The 26,204-nt window shown below is 39.9% G+C and overlaps 1 protein-coding gene across 4 annotated transcripts in view; it reads right to left on the reverse strand.

Annotated features, from left to right (window-relative positions):
* bcl9 (BCL9 transcription coactivator) overlaps positions 1-26,204 on the reverse strand; it is a 239,725-nt gene that overhangs the window by 66,935 nt on the left and 146,586 nt on the right. For all 4 annotated transcript variants that reach the window (XM_048532548.2, XM_048532549.2, XM_059646520.1 and 1 more), the window contains one exon: positions 2,548-2,658. In XM_048532548.2, coding sequence (XP_048388505.1) covers positions 2,548-2,658 — 111 coding nt within the window. The remainder of the gene's footprint in view (positions 1-2,547; positions 2,659-26,204) is intronic.

Consider the following 26,204-nt stretch of genomic DNA (forward strand, 5'->3'; position numbering starts at 1 on the left):
CACTGCAGCCTCACAGCACCAGGGACCTGAATTCGATTCCAGCCTCAGGCAACTGTGTGGAGTTTGCACATTTTCCCCGTGTCTGCATGGGTTTCCTCTGGGTGCTCTGGTTTCCTCCCACAGTCCAACGATGTGCAGATTAGGTGGATCGGCCATGCTAAATTGCCTGCAGTGTTCAGGGGTGTGTGGGTTATAGGGGGATGGGTCTGGGTGGGATGCTTCAAGGGGTGGTGTGGACTTGTTGGGCCGAAGGGCCTGTTTCCACACTGTAGGGAATCTAATCTAATTCAATGCACTCATCAAATTCTTCTATAGGTATCTTATAGACTGGAATGGTTGTAATGATGCAGTCTGAAGTCTATTTTGGCCAACCTTTGTGCAAAAGTTCTATTGTATCTTCCTTGTGTTGTTGTTGAGTGGAAGGCAAACACAAAGCACAATATGTGTGTGAATATGTTGACTTGTGGAAAGCTATGCTGTGCTGTTTGAGGGAAGTGACCCAGTGAGTATTTTCCATCCCATCAGGCTGAATGGAACACCTCCCACAACACGCCCATCCCGTAACACCCCACCCACCCTCCCAACCCCACGCATGTTGCTAATATGTGTATCAGGGTGATTACATTTCTGGAGGTCTGGTGGCTGTCCACCCTCACTGTCTGTTACTGAATAAGTCCAGTTTGTGCTGTTCCTGTGAATGTTTCCCAAATAGGTAGATGGATGATTCAGTATTGGCAGGATTTCCTCTTCCAGGACCCTAGTACACCTCTGCAATGTGGAATTTGTTGACTAAAATTGTGTCACAAATGTAGCTGATGACAGGCTGGCTACAGTAGCATTTTTGGAAGTAACTGTCATTTTCGCATGAGACTCGGGAGCAGAGTGGGTCAAAGTCTTTGGTGTTATAGCAAGCTGTTATTTTAGTTGCAAAATAAATTTCATTTAAGCGAATTCTGTTATTTGCAGTGATGTCTTGGAATAACATTCTCTTGGAGTTCAGCTTGCTGGTCACATCATTTGCCTCCCCCAAGGGTGCCTAGATATTTATGTGGGTGGGTATAGTGTGATGTCCAATTTGTTGTATCTCCAACTCACTCCATAGATTCGAGAATCTAGACAGATGGCACATCAAAAATGGAGACCACTTGAAAGACTGAATCAAATAGTTAGAGAAACTTAGCAGGTCTGGAAGCATCTGTGAGAAGAAAGCAGAATTTATGTTTCAAGTCCAATAACTCTTCTTCATCAGTTTTAATGTTAACTCTACTTCCTCTCCACAGATGCTGCCAGGCTGTTAAGTATGGCAGTTATTTTGGTTATACAATCCTTCAATGAAATAAACTTGAGATAAGAAAAGGTAAGGAGTGGCACATTGACCTTTATACTCCTTCTTGTGTCAACTCATTCTGTCATGCTACCTTGTCAAGTTATTCCTTAATATCACTCTTCAGCCCAATAACTTTGTAATTGTGCCCCACCCTTTCTCTCCATGCATTGTCACACATCCCAATCGATTCAGCCAGCTCTGGAATACATTTTTACCCTTGCTCAAAATTACACTTCACTATCACCAAATTGACTCCATCTGTTGGGTGATCAGTTGCCATTCTGTCCATGTGCACTGCATTAATTGGGAGACCCCATTAATACTTCTTGGAACATCACCAACTGCAGGTTCTCCTCTAAGCCACTCACCATTCTGATATGGAAATACCTTGCTATTCCTTCAGTGTCACTGGGTCAAAGTCCTGGAACTTCCTCTCTAACAGCATTGTGGGTCTACCTACACCAAGAGGACTTCAACAGTTCAAGAAGGTAGCTCACCACAACATTCTCAAAAGCAACTTGGAATCAGCACTAAGTACTGGTACAGCCAGTGATGCCCACACCTTCTAAATAAATGAATAAAAGAAAGTAATGTTCTTCATTAGCTAGGGGCAAAAATGTTATAGACGGAGATGACGATAGTACCAGTCACTGGCAGAGCCATAACCACCAAGTTCATCTTGCATCAAGCTCTATTTCTAGCTATGGATGTAAGCCACAACGTGGTCCTCCTAAAATGCTACTGTTACAACACGTTGGAGAAGCTAGAATGCACAACCTGCAAATGTGGTTGAAGCATGTTCAATCATGCCTTTCAAGAGGAAACTGAATCATCTGAAAAGGAATCATAAGCTGGGTTATGGACAATGATGTGTCAGTAGTACTAGATTATTTGTTTATTTGGAGAGCCAGTTCAAATACAAAAGGCCAAATGACCTCCATCTGTGCTTTAGTCAGTCTATGATTCTGTGGTGGGAGTGATAGTCAAGATCATGTGTATCAATTCAACAGATTATTTCGTGCTTTATTTACTTTTTGGGGTTTTCCTGCTGATTTTCTTTGTAAGATAACAGTGGCACCAAAAGTACAATGTTGAGTGTGAAGCAATTTAAAATGTGAAGAAACTACATTAATGGTGCTTTCCATTTAAACAACTGTCCATTGGCAGAGTGAGGCCCCAGCTAATAACCTCATTAAAATTCCATTTGTTGGAGCACTCACTGAAGAAGGTTCGTTCCTCTTCTTCACTCTCCGTTCCTGAGCACCATTCAGCACCACTGTATGGTTGACGTCGCTCTGCTACACAAAGCCGCTTGCTTCTGCTGCCTCCATCTATATTAAATAGTTGAGACAGAGCATAAATGAGGAATTCCTGAACTATGGGAGACAAGACCATGCTCTAAATTATAAAGATAACATCTAGTGAGGAAAAGAAATCAGTAGGTCAATTTCTAAACATTCCAAACATACAAATACCTTAACATTAAAGACATAATAAAATAAATTAGGCTGGCAGCTTGTTGCTGAATACAAGCAATAAATCAATAACAGCACCCACAATATTCAATGGTGTATGAAAACTTTGTGGCATTCCCATTTTCGTTAATGTCCGGTCCCAACCTGGTTATTCCCATGGCAACATGTTTCAATACTGAATTGTTGAATGCAACAAGATAAACAGTTACAAAGCAAATAATCAGGAATTAAAATGGAAAATTCAAAATATAATGCAAGTCAGTGAGACTACAGGTGATTCTGAAGTAAATTGGGACCTCTTTTCTTGCCTCTCCTCCCGCTAGCCAACTCAAAAGAAATGCATGAAAATGATTCAGCTTGATAGTTTGAACAATCATTTAAAGTTTATTGCAAAGAAAATAATGCAACGAAACAGGATTTTAGACAAACAAATGAGGGTGAGCAACAAAGCAAAACCAGATACAGTGGAATCAAGGATCATCAGGCAAAACTGCAACTGAGCAACATGCAGTCTTTAAAGAACAGTTGGTTCAAATTGAGTTAAAATGCATTCCTACAAAGGAGAAAAGTGAAATAAACCCCACCCAAATTCAGAGCTCCCTGGATGATTGAAGAGATTGAGATTATTGAGCAATCCAAAGAGAACCATCTTGAAGATAGAAGCTTCAAACAGGAATTGCAAAAGAACAGCGATAGTATGAGAACAGACTAATAATTAAAATAAAAGAAAACTTAAAAGTATTCTACAGGCATACAAGTAGTAAAAGGAGTAAGAGTGGCTGTTTAGTAACTATCAAGGCGTTTTAATAGTTGAAGGCTGCTGAATTAATAGAGTACTTTTTATCTGAATTTACCAAGGAAGGAGATACTGTCCAGGTCATGGTGAAAGAGAAGATAGCCCAGACACTAGAAAGGTAAACAATTGATGCGGAATGAGGTTTTGGGTCAGTTCCTTCTTCTGAAAGTTGACGAGATCCCAGCGATACTGAGGGAAGTGAGAGTGGAAATTATAGTGGAATGGCAATATTTTTTCAGTCTTCCTTTCAATTCATGGCTGGTGCCAGAGGACTAGAAAATTGTAAATTTTACACTTCTGATCAAAAAAAGAGTAGAAGAAATAATTGTGTTTAACTAACTTGCTGGAGTATTTTCAAAAGACAAAGATGTTGATTAAGATAATTCTATTAACACAAAGGCATTTGATGCATGCCACACAATTTTCTTGTGATAAAAAGTATAGTTCATGGAATAAAAGGGGCAGTAGCAACATGGATAAGAAACTGTCTGGGAAGTGAACTAAAATGGGCTTTGTCTTCATTTTTGTTCCTTATCTCTGCGTTCTGTTATGAATATAAGTTCTGTGGTTTGGCAATTTAAAACAGTTCTCACTGTATCTTAAATGACTATACTATTCCAAAGTAATGGTGAATGGATTTTTTTTGGATAAGACAAAGATTTGTAATAGAATTCCTGTTGGCTGGGATTGGAATCCCTGTTCTTCCTCAAATATCGTGATGACCTGACCTTGGCATTGAGAGGACAATTTCCCAGTTGGTGGACGATACAAAACTTGTAAACTTTGAGGATAGTGGACGGACAAGAGGCAGATGAAGTGCAATTAAGACAAATGTTAAATGATTCAATTTGATAGGTAAAGCATGGATACGCAATGCTAAATAAATCCTACAAGTTCAATTCTACAGGGGGTGCAGGATTGAAGGACCAAGTGGGTATTGTCAAAAATTATTATATATGGCAAATTAGGATGAGGATCTAATGAATCTAGCACATAGAATCCTGGATTCTATGAGTAAAAGCACAAAGCAAGGAGATTGGTATGTTATATAAACCATCAGTTTGGCCTCAGCTGGAATATCTAGTTCTGGGCATCTTTCATCAGGAGGGATGGAAAGGCTTTAGATAGAGAGAAAGCAGAAAAGATTCACAGGAATAATTTGTGTATCCGTCAGTTATATAGGTTGATTTGAAAAGATGGGACTTTTCTCCGCAGAGCAGAGAAGGTTGGGGGGAAATTTTACACATGTTCAAAAGTGTGAGGGGTCTACACAGACAAGATGGAGAAGGACTGTTCCCATTAGCAGTAAGATTGAGAACCACAGGAGACAGGTGCACAAAGGTTTTGGCAATATGCGGGAAACAATCTTCACACAGCAAGTGATTAGGATCTGGAACTGCATGAGACTATGGTAGAGCTATGTTCAATTAAGTCCTTCAAGAAGAAATTGGAATGATTTACAAAGGGAAGAAATTGTGGAGCCATAGAGAAAAGACAGGTGAGTGGCTCTAAGTCAATTGCACTTTCAGAAGATCAGCAAAAAATGAGGGGCTGAATGTTTTCTTTGTATAATGGATCTATTCTGCAATTCCGTAACTGTTTTTTTCAGAGCCCAGCCCAGGTACAATGGACCAAATAGTCTGAATCTTCTTGCATGTCTCTATGACAAGATAAAAAATAATTTCCATCACAACTATCATTAGTGGCTTTTATGCTCCATAATTCATCCTCCCACTCTATCTCACTAACCAATGAGTTTCTTCTCCATCATGTATTTCTGTCACATCAACCACTCCATGCGAGTGCGTGCTCCATTACTGTAATCAATATCTGAGTGAAGACATTTCTTGCAAGTTCCTTATTGGATTCATTAGTCTTAACGATTAGTAGATCTAAATCCATAGTTTCCAGCTACAGTCTCCTCCCATTATCTACCTCATCAAACCCATTCATTATTTTAAAATCCCTAATAGGTTACCTTAGTTTGCTCCTTTCTAAAGAGACACAACCTGTTCAGTCCTCTGATAATGTTACCATCTCAGTTCCAACAGTCCTGAAAAACAAATTTTGACTTTAAACAGTACTTCTTAATCGCTTTTCTAAATGTACAGGCTGAATTGTGTACATTACTCTGGCCTAGCTACATTTCCACAAGCGTTCATCTGATTTCACAATTCTATTCCTCTGGAAATGACCCTCATTGCATTTTTAATTAACTTTCAATGGATTTATTCATCTGCCTCACTTCTGTCTATGATTTGTACATCTGCACTCTAGATCTCTTTACACCTACACTTCATTTCCGTTTTTATTTTCCAGGTGCAGCTAAAGAATCTTTATTCCTTTTACCCCAAAATGTACTACTTCACAATTACCTATATTCACACTGAGTTGCTAATTATACACCATTATGCAAGCACATTAACATTTTATTTACTTTGTTGCTGTCCTCAATATTAATTATATTGTTCAAATTGTACTAGCCATAAACTTTGATAATGTACTTCTGATTCCCAAGTCAAAACCATTCATACAAATGACAAACAGCAGTGGTCAAAGCACCATTATGCTTCACTAATGACTTTTCATGATACACACTTCAAATTTTACAGCTCATCAAATTATGGTACGGTTACTATGTCTGTAGCTTAGAAAACAGAGACAGAACTTCCATGGAGAAGCTGTGAAAAATGGTACAGCAAGGTTTAATGTTTTAAAATATTTTCTGTAACAAGTGACTAAACAGACAATTGACTAAACTTTTTAAGGCTTCAGCAATACTCCACTTTTGCACTTGTCACAATCACATTCTCCCTGGAATTGTAGTCCTTTTAACATTCACTCTCAGCTTCCAATAGGTCCCACACTCCTATTCACCTAGTCGTGATTTTGATTGACCATCCCCATGTACTTTCACCAGTTTTCAGAAAGTCACTTAAATCCACTAGTAGCAATAAAGCCTGTTCTAATCATTCCTTCTCCTATAGCCTTGCCTGGACAAATCACCCAGAATGCTTTGATGGCTGCAGAACGCATCTCCTTGTCTAGCTACTACTTCTGCAGAGATAATGGGAACTGCAGATGCTGGAGAATCTGAGATAACAAAGTGTGCAGCTGGATGAACACAGCAGGTCAAGCAGCATCTTAGGAGCATAAAGGCTGATGTTTTGGGCCTAGACCCTTCTTTTCCCCCTTCTGCATCTGATTGTGCTAGTTCACAAATGCCAAGCAGGTTATTCTGTGTGTTGACCACAAAGGACTTCTGCTCTCTGTTTGTGAAATATATTAACCTTGCTCTCACGTAGAAATGCTAATTGGCAAAAGTTGATTCCAAATCCTTCTCAGTTTTGAACAAAATGTACAGTTTACAGAGGAACTACTTACTTTTTCTACCAACACGCCTTTCTGCAATATTGGGAACGTAAGAGTGTACACATGATAAAATAAGGGGCTGCTACTATTGTCTCTAAGCATAAATAATTTTTACGTCCTCAGTATTGCAACCTAAGGCTTGCTTTGATTTGTAAGCAGTCTAAGCACACCAGTTTACTAGCAGGCTGACTTCAGCACAGGTCACATGATCCCCTTCACCCACTCCCAAATTAAAACATGTAATCCCAAAATATAATCATTTTATAAACTTCAAAATTGTAACATCACCTCATTAAAGAATCGAGTCATCACAATAATGATGAGTTTTTCAGCATTATCCAATATATAACAATTTACAACATTTATAAAATCAAGCACTTAACTTGTTGGATGCAATACAAATAATCTTCCACCCCCACCTTTCCACATCGTCCATGACATCTGGCTTGTATTAATCAAATAAACAAAATAGTAAAATAGCAGATTAAAAAATCCTTTTTACAGTGATACCTAAAATTTTTTTCTCTCAAATGACAGAAAAGTGGTTATGGTGCTAGTAATAACTTTTTTCATGGTAACTAAATTATTGTTTTCATGTCCTTGGCTAAGAGTTGACCACATTGAGTTAGTTCAACAAACTTTGTCAAAAACACTATTAGTGCCATCTGATAGTCCCTCTGACTTTCGAATGAGTGGGTGTAATTTGCAAACTCTGAAGAAATTCTCCACCATAACGTATGCTCTTATGTTTTCCTTCCAAATTGGCCTATGAATTACATCGTCCAAGTTTCAAAGTTTGACATCCATACTCTTTCATTGTTATGGAACTTTTGCCTAAATCTGCAAAATGTTTCAGCTGGAATCATCTGAGTCATCTTACTCCTGTTTAAATGTGGATTCTTGATCTCCTCCACTGCTTTAAGAAAGTTGTTGGAACTGTTGTGTTCTGACAAAAGAACCTAGGTTTTCTTTAAAATCAACTCATAATTTTCTGCACACTGCCTGTCTATCACTTGCCCATTCAGGACAAGCTTTATCCAATTCTTATCAAACATGATCCACATTTCTTTAAAATCAACTCATAATTTTCTGCACACTGCCTGTCTATCACTTGCCCATTCAGGACAAGCTTTATCCAATTCTTATCAAACATGATCCACATTTTCTCAATGTTGAAATTTCATTTCTGTTCTGAATTCTTTGTGCAGCCTGCTTAATTCCATCAATCCAGCATTAGCTACAAAACCAGGCTTTTCAATTCTCAGACATTTCTTCTGATCTTGTTTATTTAGGACTGAGAATCTTTGGAATTCTGAAGTGCAAATGGATAGTCCATCGTCAAATGCATTTAAGATTGTGATGGACAAATGTGGAAATGCTGGTTGTGGACTGAGGTGGACAAGGTCAGAAGTCACACGACAACACCAGGTTATAGTCTAACAGGTTTGTTTGAAATCACAAGCTTTCATAGCACAGCTCCTTCATCAGGTGGTGTGAAGAGAAACACACAAGCACATAATTCATAGGCAGAGACATCAAAAGATCATACAAATGGTATCAGTGGAGTGTTGACAGACTGAATAATAAATCTCTGCAGGTGATCAAAAGTGTCAAATCGCCTGATTAAAGTGTCAATTTAAAGCTAAATATCAATTGAAGCAATAATTTATAATCTAATTAATGGAGGCAGAGAGATATTCACAAAAAATTAAGATGGTGCTGGAAACAAACCAAATGGCTGGAATAACATGATAGGTATAACAGTCACATGCCAAGGGTCTAACCAAAGTTCATGTCGCGCTACATGTAACCCCACCATACTTTTGTATATCTGTGAAATCTTCCATATTGTCCTGTTTTGACACCGTCACCTTTGTAACTTGTTATGATCTCTCTACCTTATCTAGTTTGTACAGTTTTGGATTGCTTGTTAAGTTGGTTAAACCCTTGGCATGTGTCTCTTATACATATTATGCTATTCCAGTCATGGGGTTTGTTTCCAGTAACACCTTACTTTAAATTTTTTTGTAATTATCTTTCTGCCTGAATTAATCGGTTATAAGAACATAAGACATAGGAGTGGAAGTAAGGCCATTCGGCCTATTGAGTCTACTCCGCCATTTAATCATGGCTGATGGGCATTTCAACTCCACTTCCCCGCATTCTCCCTGTAGCCCTTGATTCCTCGTGAGATCAAAAGTCATCCCTTTATTTGTTACTCAGCTGTTGACACTTCACTCATAACATCTCACACTTCAGATCACCTGCAGAGACTTGCTCTTCAACCTGTATGATATTTTGATCTCTCTGCCTATAAATTATGGGTGCTTCTCTTCACTCCAACCGATAAAGGAGTAGTCCTCCAAAGGCTTGTGATTTCCATTACTGCTGTTGGACAATAACCTGGTTTTGTGTGACTTCTGACTGTGCAGACAGAGTTGAAGATTCTCAGTGAATCATGAGATATGGGACTGATGCAGGAGTGGAAATGAAACCTTAATCAGTCTTGTTTATATACAATGGTGAAGGGTGTTCAAAAGGTCCTTTTGGGTGTACTCCTGCTCCTATTTCCTATATTCAAAGCACTATTTTTCCTTGCTTGTCCACAGCAACAGTGCTATTGTATTCTGCCTTGCCACCTCTGGTTCATGATCTGCAGGTAAGTTCAAAGAAGGCTTATTTCATTTTAACTCTTTGCTGCATGCTGGAATCTTTCAAGGGTTCTTTATCCTCAGAAGTCTAAGTTTTTGATTCCCTGGAAATATCTTTACTCAAAACAGAGCTTATTACAACAGGATTACAAACAACCCCTGATTCATTGGCATTAGCATCCAATTTATTAGCAACTCATTTATGTCTGTAGCTTCTACGTAGGTTCATTGGGTTGCCGTCCCCATGTACTTGTGGAATAGCTAATTACTATCAGCTGAAACAATGCCTCAATGATAATCATGATCAACTCTGTAGTGGCTGCCACTGTCTCTCAGCATAAATAAATTGTCCTCTTCTCAGTAAAATAACAGTCTTCCTTTGATCTCTGACAATTAAAGCATCTCAGCCTATGATCAGGCAAATGGCAGAAAAGGTAACATGAAACATTTTTATTTACTTGAGTATAAAGTTAAAATTTCAAGGTAAAATAAATAATTTTACAAACCTCATAACTGTAAACGTACAGTTCATGTCTTTTTGAACAGCAGCTTGGCTTCAACTCCACCCTGATACACAATGAATCAGCAGCATTAATGCCCTCCTTATGCATATTGGAGGATTCCAGCTTGTAATCAGATTATCTAAGGAACTGTTAAACAATGAGGGAGATGGTAACCCAGTGATAATGTCACTGAACTAGTAAACCAGAAGCCTAGGCTAAGGCTCTGTGCACGAGATGTGATATCTGGGGTTTGGGATCTGTTTCTTTTACTGGTCAGGTCACAGCTGGAGCTAATTGCCGAACTCTAGTCATTACATTAGAAGGTGGGCATAATTTCCTTGAAGAGAACACAGTAGATTTACAAGAATGTTGCCAGGATTTGAGAATTGCAGCTATGAGGAGAGATTGGATCGACTAGTGTCATTTCCTTTAAAATGGAAGAGACTGAAGGGTGACTTAATTGAAGTGTACAAAATAATGATGGGCTTGGACAAAGTGATGAGTAAATACCTGTTTCCCAATTGGAAAGATTAATTATTGGTGTCACAGATTTAAAGCGGTTGGTTCAAGGATTAGTGGGGACATGAGAAAACATTTTCTCTCAGAAGGTGGTGGATATTTGCTAAGTTTGGTGGAAGAGGCAGAACCTCTCACTTGTGTAAATAGGAGCCTGGATCTGTCCCTGAATTGCTACAAGGCCACAGACCAGGTACTGGAGGATGGAATAAAATAGGTGGATAGTTTTTCAGCAGACATGACAGGCTGAATCGCTTTTCTCTGTCCTTCTACAATTCATTGCATTATCGAATAATGTCAGGGAAAGAAATGACTATAAACGCTTTAAATGAAGGAGGGCAAATAAAAAACTTTGCAGGAGAGACTAAGAGATATGCATCACATTGAGAGTCAACACCAAATTAAAATCGGTTTATTTTGGTACATACATATATACAAATCGCCACAAGAGGGTATTATTACACTCCTCCCTAATGACCATGTTATACAATGTTCAAAATTCCATACAATTTATTTAAAAAAAACTTTTGTCTTCTATTTATATATAAATCTAACATAACCACTGATTTCCTATTGCTAAAAGATTTATTTTTAAAATTGTTATTCCGTTCTTGTCTCAAGCTTTCAGAGCTTGGCATAGGATATTGACCTGATTTAGCTTGAGACAGAGGTTCAGAAGGACTGATTTTACCCGTGACCTTCAGTTGTATTTTCTGTTTCTTCATTCGTGTCTATCTGACTCAGATCAACTTTCAGACACAACTTCTGCTGTAATAAAGGTTGATACTCATATCACAACTATCCAATTCATCAGACTCGTTTGACTCTTCCCAACTTCTTTCTTCATGGATTTCTGAAGATGAAACATTAATCGCCATGCTAAACCTAACCATTCCACTACCAAATATCTAGACAAAATATGTGGAGGGACCACATATTTTATGAGTTTTCCAGTATCCACTTCAACCATACATGATGCAATTCTTTCACCTTTATCTGCTGATTCTATTTCAATTTTCTTTCTTTTGCTCTAACTCTATCATGTATATCTATCTGTCTACATTGCTTCTCTTCCATTTACTATGCTAAGCTTCAACAATGGAATCGTTGTTCTAGCCTGCCTTCTAAGAAACCAGGTTGGAAGTCACATGGTAATGAAATGTGAGGCTGGATGAACACAGCAGGCCCAGCAGCATCTCAGGACCACAAAAGCCGACGTTTCGGGCCTAGGGTCTGATGAAGGGTCTAGGCCCGAAACGTCAGCTTTTGTGCTCCTGAGATGCTGCTGGGCCTGCTGTGTTCATCCAGCCTCACATTTTATTATCTTGGATTCTCCAGCATCTGCAGTTCCCATTATCAGTGCAAGTCACATGGTACCAGGTTATAGTCAGGTGACTTGACAAAGGACCAGTGCTTTGAAAGCTTGTGATTTCAAATAAACCTGTTGGGCTAAAGCCTGGTGTCATGTGACATTTGACTTTGTCCACTCCAGACCAACACTGGCACCTCCACATCATCTTAAGAAACAATTCAGCTGAGACTCTACTGGTAAAAAGATAGGATGAGCTATGGTGTACAAATAGACTAACTGTACTGTACATTTCTTGCAAATTATATCTAGCATTTGTTTTAAAAGAGAGCCATCGCTGCTCCATTCAAAGAAGCATGTTTCAGTGGAACTTGAGTCTCTTTTACCTCAAACATGCTCAGGAAATTTGAGAATTCAAATTGAAGATCCGTTGTCAGACCCAATTTCCCCGGAATACATAAGCAGATCCTGAAGCAACTGATCAACAACTGTGATCTGCACCTTTCTGGAATTACACTCTTGTTCCTCAACAAATACAACCTGTTTCAATTAAAAACATGGTGCTCTGATGAAGGGTCTAGGCCCGAAACGTCAGCTTTTGTGGTCCTGAGATGCTGCTTGGCCTGCTGTGTTCATCCAGCTTCACACTTTATTATCTTGGATTCTCCAGCATCTGCAGTTCCCATTATCTCTCTCAATTAAAAAACATTCTCGTTGATAAAAAGTGATCTAATTTCTAAATCAAGTACATTTGATGGTCCGTTATTTGTGACATTGTTGTATACCTTTGGCAATCTGCAGTCACTGTGAATTGTTGTAACAATGTCATCTGCTGTGACTGGCAACTTATCTAGAAGAGAAAACTACATCCTCCCTGTTGGGTTTGATATCAATGAGGATGGTAATCAATCTATCACATTGGTATGTACTTGATGTTGTACTTATATGTAAACAAAATCAAAGTCTATCTTTGTATTTGGGCAAGTGGTCTTTTTATTCAAACAATCAACAATAGCAATGATCATTTTTGATCATGAAATTATGACATGTGTTTCTGACACTTCTTTCCTCCATAACTCAAAGGCATTGCTACACTTTTAATCTGACATAATTTCATTCACTAGTACTGAATAACTCTACACCATTATCCAACATGAAAGAGCATAGCACCTAGTCTGCAAAGCAAGGCATCATATGTTGGCTGAATCATTTTGGTCACGTTGCAACCAAAAAGCTTTGTACCACCTTCCAATTTCCTTTTATACAACTTGAATGCTTTGTCATGCTCCTTTGTCCAAACCAATGAAACTCCATTACTCAAGAGTTCACTCAATGGCTGCAGAAGGTGCAAACTTATTATAAATTTACCATAATAAAGGTCTGAGTTCAGAAATATTCTGAGGTTGTCGTGCATTTCCCAGTGTTTGACCCTTACTTGAAGGAACGCTTGATGGCAGCCTATGAAACTATGATATAGCATCATATAGGTGTTAATAGTAAAATCTAATTTTGACACTTCGTCTAACTCAAGTGGAAGATAAACATTTACCTTCTTTAAAATAATCAGGTGCTTGACACACAGTGAACAGATCCTCAACATTTGGCAAATTACTGAATTACATTCTAGTATCTAGTTTTTATTTTAGTATTTTATAATCAGAATCTTATAAATCCAGACAAGAGCTTACATTATCATTTGCCTTTAGTTCTCCCGTATGGATGTAACACAATTACTTTGTTCAACTTTTGTAATATCGTGCTCTGTTTCCGGCCTTTGTAGCTCTTGCTCTATTTGCTTCCTTAGGGGATTGGACAAGATCTGCAGTAAACAGGTTTGACATTCAATTGAAGCCTCACAATGATCCTATATTCTTGAACTGGTTGTCCAGTTTAGACATCTGAGGATACTTGATCAAGCAGTTTAATAGTGTGAGTTTTGCTTCGATGTAAACCATCTCATTTCAGTTTAACTTCAGTGTTTTTGACCAGATCCTTCAGAGCAAAGCTGGTTATTGACCCTTCAGTGTGATAACGGGTAAATCCTGCCATTGATCTTTGCAAGAACTATCACCTTTCTCATTACAAAGATTTCCCTCCACCATAACCTCTTATTATTATGCATGATTTCTCCAATTGATGCTGACTCAGTTTTTGACAGCTCCTCCGTGACAACTTCCATGTCCACAGGGATCCAATCAATGTTATTCAGACTATGATGCATTGTGAATTTTCATTGGACAGCTGTGAGCTTCTTATTGTCTGGATCTCAACTAACCTTTCATTGACCTGGTGTTTCTGGACAATCATTCTGTTCTGGCAGCATTTTCTCCAGATGCCTTCCTATGACATTCCTTAGCAAGATGTCCCTTCTCCTTGAAAGTGTAGCATTCTGTGTTTACAAACGGGCAATTCTGTGCCCAATCTTGGCCTAAGCATCCGTAATAGAAATTTAAAATTTGCCTTCTTTGGAGCCTCAACTTACTTGGTGACAGCTTATTTACTTCAGCAGATGCTTAACAATATTTTAGCTCTAACTTCTCTTGAGTTACAGTCTACCACATCGACAGACAATGCTTTTTGGCAGATTATGTTGGAGGCTAATATCATTAAAGTCAGCACCATGCCGCTAATGCCCTCACTTTTTAAACGACACACAAACCTGTCCCGTAATGCTATCTTTTGAAGTTTTCCAAAATGACAATGGATGAACAATTTTTTCAGTGCCACAATAAACTCTCCATTGTTTGATCCCTTGTTCTAAACAGATAGCTTTCAGCAATCTCCAGTGACCTGGATATGTTGTGTTCCTCAAATTTGCACAATATGGTCTAACAGTGGGGTATCTTATGAATTATCAGGGGTAAGCAAATTCTTGAGTGTTACATACACTTCTGGGCCTCCTTCAATCAGAATTATCAGTAGCTGCTTTTCTCTCACCGCCTGATCCACAGCCAGATTATCAGGAACATCCAGGATGTTATTAACTGCGAAAAACATCTTGAATTGTTTCCACGATCAATACTGTATTCTCCTAATGTCCCAATCATACCTGTCAATGCAGCCAACTTTAAAGATCAGTCCTCTCATGTACACAAACTGTCTGTCCACAGTGAATTTTTAAAAACTATTTCACAGCAAAAGATCATAATTCCTCTGCTTGCTTGCTGAAAGCTTATTGAACTCAGACTTGTTCAGATACGCTCATCCATAACACCCATCATTACAAATTATAGTTACAAATCTGATGAAGGGTCTAGGCCCGAAACGTCAGGTTTGGTGCTCCTGAGATGCTGCTTGGCCTGCTGTGTTCATCCAGCTCCACACTTTTGTTATATTACAAATTATATCTTCCTTAGACAGACTAAAACAATATGAAGCATATGACAAGCCAACTCTGAACTAAAGCAATTTATTCTGTAAGCACATTTTACAAATACCAAAAGAAGGTGCTATTGCAAAGAACAATGCACTTAAGACTTGTGATCCAATATTTCTGCCCGTACAATTAAGAAATAGATTGTTAATGAGGATATAGGAAACATAGAGAAAAATCCATAAATTACAGTGCATATGTAATTATTCAAAGGGTAATCAGGAAAGTATCTATTCAACTGTTGGGGTTTGTACAGTATATATTGTGAACAATACGTGGCTTTTAGTAAATATCTCTCTGGATAAAGAAGTGATTAGACACAGTTATTCTTCATGCACAGACAGGATATTCATTCATTACCTTGATATTTATGTCAATTCAATGGCCACAATATTGAATGTGAGACACAACGCATAAAATAAGAACACTGTGCAGGGTGAGGACCATAACAGACTTCAGAAAGGTATCAGGGAGATGATTATCAGAAGAACTTCTTCTCCCCATGGAGCACAGAGTTAGAGTAAATCACCAAAGAATAAAGGGACTGTGTTGTAAATACAGAAAATTCTTTGAACATAAAATTACTTGCCAGAAAAGATGGTGTAAGTTGCATTCATTGCAGAGGTATTTGAAAGGAAAGTGGTGTGGGGAAAGAAACTGTGATTTTGACCAGGCCTTCAACATTTCAGGAGGACTGGCCCAGATATGTTGGGCCAAATCCTTCTTTTTGTACTGTTATAATTTTAAGTGAACATCAGAAATGAAAGGTGTTCTTTGTCTTTTAAAACGGAAATGATGACCCTGCATTACATTATATATAGATTATAATGTCTTAACTCCACCATTTTAATCCTCTGTAAATTACCACAGAAGAACTAAAACTGTCATTAATAGCAGAGAGATCATTTCAAACAAATAATTTTCAAACTGTCCTTGTAGAGTATAATTTCAGCTGTTTATCAGAATTGCTTCATCACATCAGAAAACTAATTTGAAGTGTTGAACAGCATTAGGCTGAAATCATTTTTAAGCCAGGATATGCAACAATTTTTGAAAATAAATAATTTGGAAAGGCTGTGAGGACTACTTTTAGATTTTTTCATACACATAAACTGAGAAAATGGAAGTCTAGACATGATATATTGCAGGGAAGGTGTGATTTTCTTTACTTGTTTTGAAAACCAAAGGTCAAAATTGGAATTGTATAGTGTTCATTTATGGTTTTACAAGGACATTTTGAAACAAGAACTTTTGAAACAATTGGATTTATGTTAATTTTGTGAGACAAGCTAGAATCAGGTGCCTTTGGGTTGATAAAAAAAAACTGCCTAGAATAGCTTTTGAATAGTCAAGTTGCACTTGGTCATGGAACTAAGAGTGGCAGTCGCATTTAGACCTCCCAAAAGCATACAGTCAAGAAATGGCCTTTTCTGCTTAATTTTCTGAGCGTGGGAAAGAAACAAGCAATCTCCAAAGACTTTAGAAAGAACTTCTAATCAACTGAAGGCCAAGCCAACTGACTAGCTACTGAATTCAGGATGTTCTGCTGAAATTATCGTCAAAAACAACAAGAACTGCAAGATCACCTCATTCCACCATTGTGGTTCAGACTCTTCGTCCACAGAATTCGCTTCATTTTGCTTTTGTTTTTTAGCCGGTCTTATCCATCCTATTTATGTATGAATGTGTATATATTTGAATTTAAAGAGAGTATAGATAAGCATGAATTCTAATAATTAGAATATGTTTTGTCACATTTTTTGTCCAAAATAGTAACTGAAGTCTGGCAAATAAAGCATCTTGATGATTTGATCAGTCATTCATACATTTGTGACAGCTCGTGGAATAGTGGACTTCATTTCCAGCACGCTCTTCCGTTTAGGGTTGTAACACTAGCTACAATGAGTAGGGAATGATTCAAGGGAAGGGGCTGTAGATGGCTAAGGATACCCTTATTATGGGTAATTAATTGAACTGGCCTTACTACAGCATATCAACTCATTTATAACATCCAAATTCTAGGTCTGTGTGGGCTCAAGAAAGGTAGGGTTGGACCTGTTAGGGTTGAGTGTCAGGACTCAGTCATTTTCATTCTGGGTCCCATGCAAATTGCTCAGAACAGTCTCACAGTGGAATGGAGCAAAAATAACGTTACTGCTGGTGGGCATTAGTTCAAGAGCTAGACACAAGTGAAGATTCCAGGGGCTGATCCCTGCTCAAATGCACATGCTGAAGTGATTACCAAGCAGATGACATTGTTTGGAGGGAGTAAAAGACCCAGGTTGGGAAGCACCCAGGAATCTTATTGGAGACTAGGAGACTGTTCCTTGTCCTTCTGACTCAAAAGAAATTCTCGCTCTGCTGCTTCTCAATTTTCTGGTGGTGATATTCTGGCTAAAATTTCATTTCAGGGCTCATTCACAGATTCATGCAGCACAGAAAAGGCCCTTCAGCCCATTGAGTCTGCACCGACATAAATATGACTAAAAGTGAGCTAATCACAATTTCCTGCACTTATCCCATAATCTTGAATGTTATGATACTTGAAGTACTCATTCAAATATGTTTTGCAAGTTTCAAGGTTTCAGCCTACGCTACCTTCCCAGTTATTGTATTCCAATGTCCCACCACCTGCTGAGTGAACTTTCTTTTCCCAAATCCTCTCTGAATCTCTTACCCCTTACCCTAAAACTGTACCCTCTCATGTTTGATATCTCAACAAAGGGGAACAGCTGCACTCTATTCACACTGTCCATACCACTCTTAAACATATACACCCCAAACATGTCACCCTTCAGTCTTCTCTGCTCTAAAGAAAACAATCCAAGTCTATCTAGTTTCTCCTTATAAATCAATTTCTCCACCGCAGGCAAAATCCTGGTGAGAAAATAGGAACTGCAGATGCTGGAGAATCCAAGATAACAAAGTGTAGAGCTGGATGAACACAGCAGGCCAAGCAGCATCATAGGAGCACAAAAGCTGACATTTCGGGCCTAAACCCTTCATCAGATTTTTTCTGATGAAGGGTCTAGGCCTGAAACGTCAGCTTTTGTGCTCCTAAGATGCGGCTTGGCCTGCTGTGTTCATCCAGTTCTATACTTTGTTATCTCTAAAATCCTGGTGAACATCCTTTGTACCTCTTCTAGCACTATCACATCCCTCCTTTCATGATTCAACCAGAACTGCACACAGTACTCCAGTTGCAGCCTGACCAATGCTCTGTATGACTCCAACATTACCTCCCTTTTTCTTATACTCTATGCCAGGACTGATGAAAGCAAGTGTCCAATAAGCCTTCTTAACTATCCTATTCACTTGCTTTGATGACTTCAGCAATCTGCAAACAATTACCCCAAGATCCCTTTGTTCCTCTAATCTACCCAGTGTCCTGCCAATCATTAAATAATCCCCCATTTTGTTTCTTCTTCCAAAGTGCATCACCTCACACTTATCAGGGTTAAATACCATCTCTGCCCATCTGACTAGCCCATCTATAGCTCCCAGGATTTTCTACAACAATCTTTTGCAGTATTAATCAATCTACCAAACTTGGTATCGTCTGTAAATTCCAACCCCCTCCCCACCTTCATTTTCACCTGTAACTTTTCTTTATAATAACAAACAATAAAGGTCCCAGGGCAGAGACAGTGAAGGGGAGAACAGAGAGGCCTACAAGGTCTCTGTAAAAACTTCACTGTGCCATGCCTTCAAGGTTCAGTACCAATCTCTTGCACTCCTGAACAATCATTTTATTGACAGAAAATGGTTTTGAACCAGAATACATTGGAATGTGGCATGTGTCCCTGACTGCCATTGTAGCTGGCTTATTGTAAGCTCAGTTTCCACTGTGCCCTCTGTCACCATTGCATATGTCATATCAGTCTTCCTGGGAGTCAACCCAAGGAAAATAATGGAGCTGGAGTCCCTGGACGAGCACTTAGATCCTGTGCAGACCAATTGGCAGAGGTATTCACCAACATCTTCAATCTCTCCCTCCTTCAAGTCCACCAGCTTCAAGAAGACCATCATTATCCCAGTGCCTAAGAAAGCACATGCAACATGCCTTCATGACTACTGCCTAGTGGTTCTCACCTCCATAATCATGAAGTGATTTGAGATGCTAATCATGGTCCACTTCAAATCTAGTCTCTCAGCCTGCCTTGATCCCCTACAGTTTGCCTACCAACGCAATAGGTCCACAGCGGACGCCATTTCTCTAGCCCTGCAATCATTGCTAGAACATCTGGAAGAGGACACCTACATCAACTACAGCTCTGCCTTCAACACCATCATCCCCTCCAGACTTATCTCAAAACTCTAGACCTAGGTCTCAGTTCTGCTCTGTGTAACTGGATCCTCAACTTTCTGACCCACAGACCAGAATCAGTGACGATAGACAACTGCATCTCCTCCAAGATAACACTCAATGGTGGAGTCCCCCCAAGGATGCATTCTCCATACCCTACTGTACTCTATGTACACCCACAACTGTGTTGTCAAATCCTGCACGAACGCCATTTATAATTTTGCTCACAAGACTATCATGGTTGTATGGACATCTAACAATGATGAGTCAGAATACAGAAAGGAGATACAAGGCTCGGTGATATGGTGCAATGAGAACAACCTCTATCTCAGCTTCGGCAAAACAAAACAACTGGCCATTGACTTCGGAAAGAAAGAAGGAGAACACACCCTCATCTCCATCAACAGAGCTGAGGTCGAGAGGGTGGACAGCGTCAAGTTCCTAAGAGTGATGATAACCGACAACCTGTTCTGGACTTAAAACACAGATGCGAGGTTCAAGAAGGCATGACAATGTCTCTTCATCCTCAGGCATCTCAGGAAATTTGGCATGTCCATAAAGACCCTCACTAACTTTTATGGATGTACCAATGAAAGCATACTGTCTAGATGTACAATGGCCTGGTATGGCAACTGCTCTGCCCAGGACCGTAAGAAACTTCAGAAGGTTGTGTGCACAGCCCAGATCATCACGGAAGCCAAGCTTCTATCCGTGGACTCCAGTAAACAGCTTGGAAAGACTGCCAACATCATCAAAGACCCATCACACCCAGGTAATGCTTTCCTACAACCACTTCTGTCAGGCAGAAGATACAGAAGCTTGAACACAGACACCAGCAGGTCCAAGAACAGCTTCTTCCCTGCTGTTATTAGACTGATGAATGGGTTCTTTAACTTCAAATAATGCTGATTATGGTAATATGGATCATGCCTGACACACGCCCTGTGCAACGTAACCTGTATGCCTCTAAAAAAGTTTTTTTTTAAATCCTATGATCCGCACGCTCTTGCTTACTCTGATCTGCCTGTACTGCTTATAAACAAAGCTTTTCTCTGTACTTACACTGTACTCTTCACATGTGGCAATAAATAAATAAAATCAAACCAAATCAGTTGGCTGCAAGGCTGGTTTGTAATATAGAGAAACACTAACAACGTAGGTTCAATTCTCATTCTGCCTATGGTCATTGCAAAGGTCCTGCCTTCTCAACCTCACCCCTTGACTAATGAGTGATGATCCCCAACTTAATGGCACCACCAGTTATCACACTCTAATGAAGCTGCAGTGTAGGGTTCTTTGGTGTAACAGTCACTTTCAAATCTCGCTAACTGATTCAAATGCATCACATGAGCTGGGATACAATGATGGTTTTCTTTTCCCCGTGTAATGGGGATTAAGGATACCAATGAAATGGTAAACTCCTGATAAATAAGTATTATTGCAGCAAATGGGATAAAAATATCAGGATAATAACTGTGTTCAGTTCAGAACCAAGAATTAAATTTATTTCTGTACTATATGAACTTGCAGAAATGAATTAAGTCAAGGTTTACAAATTATCCCAACAATCTGTTACTCAAAGATGATTTATGCTTATAATTCTCATTTGCTATTTAATTCTGATCAAAATTTGCAGACTTGAAGGTTGAGGAAAGATTATCCTTTGAGTGGATTTTTACTGGTTGATATATTTGAAATGGGAAATCCAGGAACTTCAGATATAGACATCAACAAAAAGGAGTATTTGAACTAAATTACCTCAGAATTGGTTAAGCACCTTTCTCAGGCACAGACGTTTGTATATGATCCCAATGCACAAGGTAGCATGCAAACTTACTGCTGCCTCATGTTATTGTACCATTGATGTGAGCAGGAGTTGTCCAAGCACCCAGCAAGGGGATGTGCAGTGTACATTGACATTAGGTGAAGAAGCTATCTTGCTCCTCCTAATGACAGTCTCCAGACACAGTGGAAAGCAGCTACAGCTATCAGCTATTATTGATTATGATTATTATACAATTAAAGTATTTGGGATGAGAAAAGGGTCCAGGATTTACAAATGTAGAGCTGGAGGCCTTAATCTTGCATGTTGAAATGATAATTGAAATATCAGGTCTGGGTGGAAGGAGAGAAGAAAGCAGGAGACTCGCAAAGCAAGCTGTGAGCAGAAAGTTGCTGTGGATGGCTAATGGTGTCAATACCCAATGTCGAGTCTGATAACTGTGTCACAAGAGGTTCAATTACCTCCATAGCTAATCAAGGCAAGTGCATACATTCTTGAAGAACATCACCACCCCACAATAACAGAATGTATCATACTGTTCAGTGGATCACAACTCATCACAAGTCCCTAGCAATCACATCCTAGCCATATCTAAATAGATCAGCCTCACGCTCACATATATTTCGGTGATAATAGCCCCACATCCAGGGTTCTGCTGTGATATTCTGGGGATCTGCCATGTCAGATGGTGGAATTGAAATCAATAAAATTCTTGAAATTAACAGCATGATGATGACCACGAAACTGTTGCTGATGACTAGAAAAAGCAAATCCCATCTGATTGACTAATATCCTTTAGGAAAGGAAATTGCCGTCTTTATGTCATTCTGGCCTACATGTGATTCCAGACAGCAATACAGATGATTCTTAACTGCCCTCTGGGCAATTAAGGAAAGGCAATAAATTCTGGTTGGGCCCGTGACACTCAAATTCCTGAGCATGGATTTTAAAAATATTCACCTATAGCAGACATACCATCAAAATACAGTTCAATACCAATAATAATATGGTGGCTATACCCACTGAAACCTAAACAAAAATAGTCAGAGACAAAGATGTTTGCATCTCTTGATCCGTACAAAGTAAAGCACTGTACTCTGGTCTGGCTGCAACACAGCCAGCAGTATCTGGTATCACTATAAACATTCAGAATTCCAGTGGATTTCTGCCTATGTCCAGTATCAACTCCGACTTCACCCACATCCTTTGACAAGATGAGTCAGTTCCCGCATGGTGGGGGAGGGGGGTGGGAAACCTCTTGTTTTCTATCCCACCACCCCATCCTTCACCCTAAACTTTCCCTTTCCAATTTTCTGATTTCAGGTACCCGTTGTGAAGCTGTCATTTATCTCAGAACAGATTTTATGCATTTACAGGTTGGAAACCACCGACAGGGGTTTTAAAAATATCAGATTCCAGTGGGTAATCTAGTGGGCTTGAAACTGCGGTTTCAAAGATGGCTGAACATCTGCAAAACTCAACCACTCCGAAGCCATTAAGTGCAGTCAACCTGTCAGGATTCATCAAAGATAAAAAGCAAAAGAACTGTGGATGTTGTAAATCAGGAACAAAAACAAAGTTGCTGGAAAAGCTCAGCAGGTCTGGCAGCATCTGTGGAAGAGAAAACAGAGTTGACATTTCGGGTCTGGTGACCCTTCCTCAGAACTGATGGTGGCTGGGAAAATGTCAGTTTATGTGCTGAAAATAGGGAGGTGGGTGGGGTAGGGAGTAAATCACAGGGTAGAGCCCAACGAGAAAGAAAGACAGTTGGACAGACAAAGGAGTTGCTCATGATCAGGCTGGAAGGACAAACTGTTGTTAATGGGGACTGTTAGTGAATAACAACAGGGGGTGTGCAATGGCAGGCTATGTGGTAACAAGGCCAGGTGTGTGGGGTGGGGAGCTGGGACATGGGGGAGTTTAGGCCCTAAAATTATTGAACTCAATATTGAATCCCAAGGGTTGTAGGGTCCCCAAGCGGAAAATGAGGTGTTGGTCCTCCAGCTGGTGCTGGGACCATTCCCTCTGGGACACCCTGGTCCATACCTCCTTCACCCCCAACACCCCCCCCACAGCCCTACGGCACTTTCCCTGGAACGGGCGAAGGTGCAGCGCCTGCCCATTTACCTCCTCCCTCCCCTGTATCCAATGGCCCAAATGTGCCTTCCAGATGAAGCAACAGGTCACGTGCACTTCCAAGAATCTAGTCTACTGCATTTGCTGCTCACAACGTGGTCTCCTCTACACTGGGGAAAAGAAACGTAGACTTGGCAACTGCTTTGCAGAACATCTACGTTCTGCTCGCAAAAAAGACCCTGAACTACCTGTTGCCTGCCACTTCAATGCACCACCTTGCTCCATGGCCAATATCTCTGTGTCCGGCTTGCTACAGTGTTCCAGTGAAGCCCAGCGCAAGCTGGAGGAACAACATCTCATTTTCTGCTTGGACTCAATGTTGAGTTCAATAATTTTAGGGCCTAAACTCCCCCATGTTCCAGCTCCCCACCCCCCACACCAGGCCTTGTTACCACTTAGCCTGCCATTACACCGCACCCCCCCCCCCACCCCACCGTTGTTCGTCACTAATGGTCCCCATTAACAACTATTCACTCTCCCAGCCTGATTGTTAGCAACTCCTTTGTCTGTCCAACTGTCTCTCTCTCTCTCTTTGGGTTCTATCCTATCATTTACTCCCTACCCTGCCCATCTCCCTATTTTCTGCATATAAACTGACGTTTTCCCATCCACCACCAGCTCTGAGGAAAGGTCACCGGACCCAAAATATTAACTCTGTTTTCTCTTCCACAGATGCACTTGAAATCTATCACCTACCTCACTGTAGCAGCATGAGGAGAGAGAAAGTGACACCACAATACTAATAAAGAAGGTTTATCTGACGCACTGCTGCATGCAACTTAGAGGCTGATTAGAGTTGGAGTCTGCAGATAAATGAGTCACCATGTATGAGGGGAGTGCAGCCAAGCCAGGGATAGAAAACACTGCTCATGTGCCAGCTAAGAAGGTGCACAGGAGATTTACCAGGATGTTACCTAGGCTGGAGAGTTTTAGTTTTGAAGACAGGTTGCACAAACTGGGGTTGTTTTCCTTGAAGCAGAGGAGAAAGAGGGAGGGACACAACTGAGAGACATATATAGCTTGGATAGGAAGAAATTTTTCGCCTTCACAGAAGAATCAATGACCAGAGCACTTAGTTTAAAAGGGGATGATGAGGAATTTCTTCTCACCCAGAGAGTGTCAAGAATCTGGAATTCACTGCCTATAAATGTGGTACAGTTAGAAAACCTCATAACATTTAATATTAGATTTACACTTGCAATGCCAGTGCATACAAGGTTTTGAGCCAAATGCTGGAAAATGAGATTAAAATAGTTAGGTGGTTGATTTTGAATGGCACAGGCTCAATGGGCCAAAGGACCTTTTCCTGGGTCTTTTTCTAGAGCTATATGACTCTGGTTCACAACAGGACTGTGATTCACAGGATGTTGAACCACTAGATTTGCTACAAGGGTCCTGAATGAGTAATTCAAACAGGTGATATAAAGGAGAACACTATTGAAGAACAACAGATGCATGGTTCAAGGAGCCTGTCACGGAGTCTCCTGGCATTGCCTGGGAGCACAGAGATGTCTGGCTCCCATTTGGTACCTTGCACTGCATAGAATTTGGAAGTGGTGCTAACAAAATAGCAGCACTAATGACTAATGACTTGTGACTGAGTAACCACTAACACTGTAGTGCTGGTGGAAGTCAAACAACATCTCACAGCCAAAGCTGAAGCTCAAACAGAGCTCACTAAATTCAATCTTTCCGCTTGTGGCTCTCAGTGCAGCTATTTTCTGTGTTCAAAATTCAGCAGCCAAATTCCCACAGCTGTCCAGTGAGCAGTGCTCCAGCAGATTATCCCTGACATTGAGGGGTCACTCCATTGACAGCATGGAACACAGACTGGCAAGGCTCTGCCTGGGTGATGACATTCATCCAAGTACTCTCACTCCACCAATCTACTCGTGACTGTCATCCAACCATCCCACACTGTTGACAACATAGCCACACTGTGTTATTGCAATTCAAAGCCTGATCCTCAAAGCCCAAAGTAACTCAACTGAATCATTTCCAGCTGACAATGGCTCAGGGAAGAGCACTCTTACATCTGAACTGTAATGTACTGGGTTTGAATCCAATTCTAGGCTTTCAATGCAAAAGTTAGCCCTGGCCCTATGGTACTGTACTGAGGGAGTGCTACTCTGTTGGTGATACCATCTTTTGGATAAGATTTTAAATGAAGGTTGCATCTCTCTTATCAGCTTAATGTAAAAAGATCCCAGTGCATTATTTCAAAGGATCAAAACAAGATTTATCTATCACCAATCTTCTGTTCAATATTTATCCCTCAATCAATATCTCATAGATCCTTTGATTTTTAGTTTGTGGAGGTTTGCTCCTATGTTTCCTACTTTACAACACCTTAAAATGCTTCATGAACTGTGACATACATTGAGCCATCAATGGTTGTGATAGGCACCATATAAATGTAAGTATTTATTGTTTCTCTCGTCACACTAGTGAAAGGCAGCAATTCCTTTCCTATGTTCTACTCTATACCATGACAAGATTATTTTTATCAAGTACCCTGTTGACGCTGCTCATCATCTCCACTTCCACTACAATTGTAGTTAGCAGCTGCCAAGCCATTATCACTCACTGCGTAAGTTTTGTCTTCCTCAGTTCCCTGCTGCCACTCTTGTCCAAAGGATTATATCTGCATCTCTTAG

The sequence above is a fragment of the Stegostoma tigrinum genome, chromosome 6, assembly GCF_030684315.1.
Source record: "Stegostoma tigrinum isolate sSteTig4 chromosome 6, sSteTig4.hap1, whole genome shotgun sequence".
Classification (NCBI taxonomy): domain Eukaryota; kingdom Metazoa; phylum Chordata; class Chondrichthyes; order Orectolobiformes; family Stegostomatidae; genus Stegostoma; species Stegostoma tigrinum.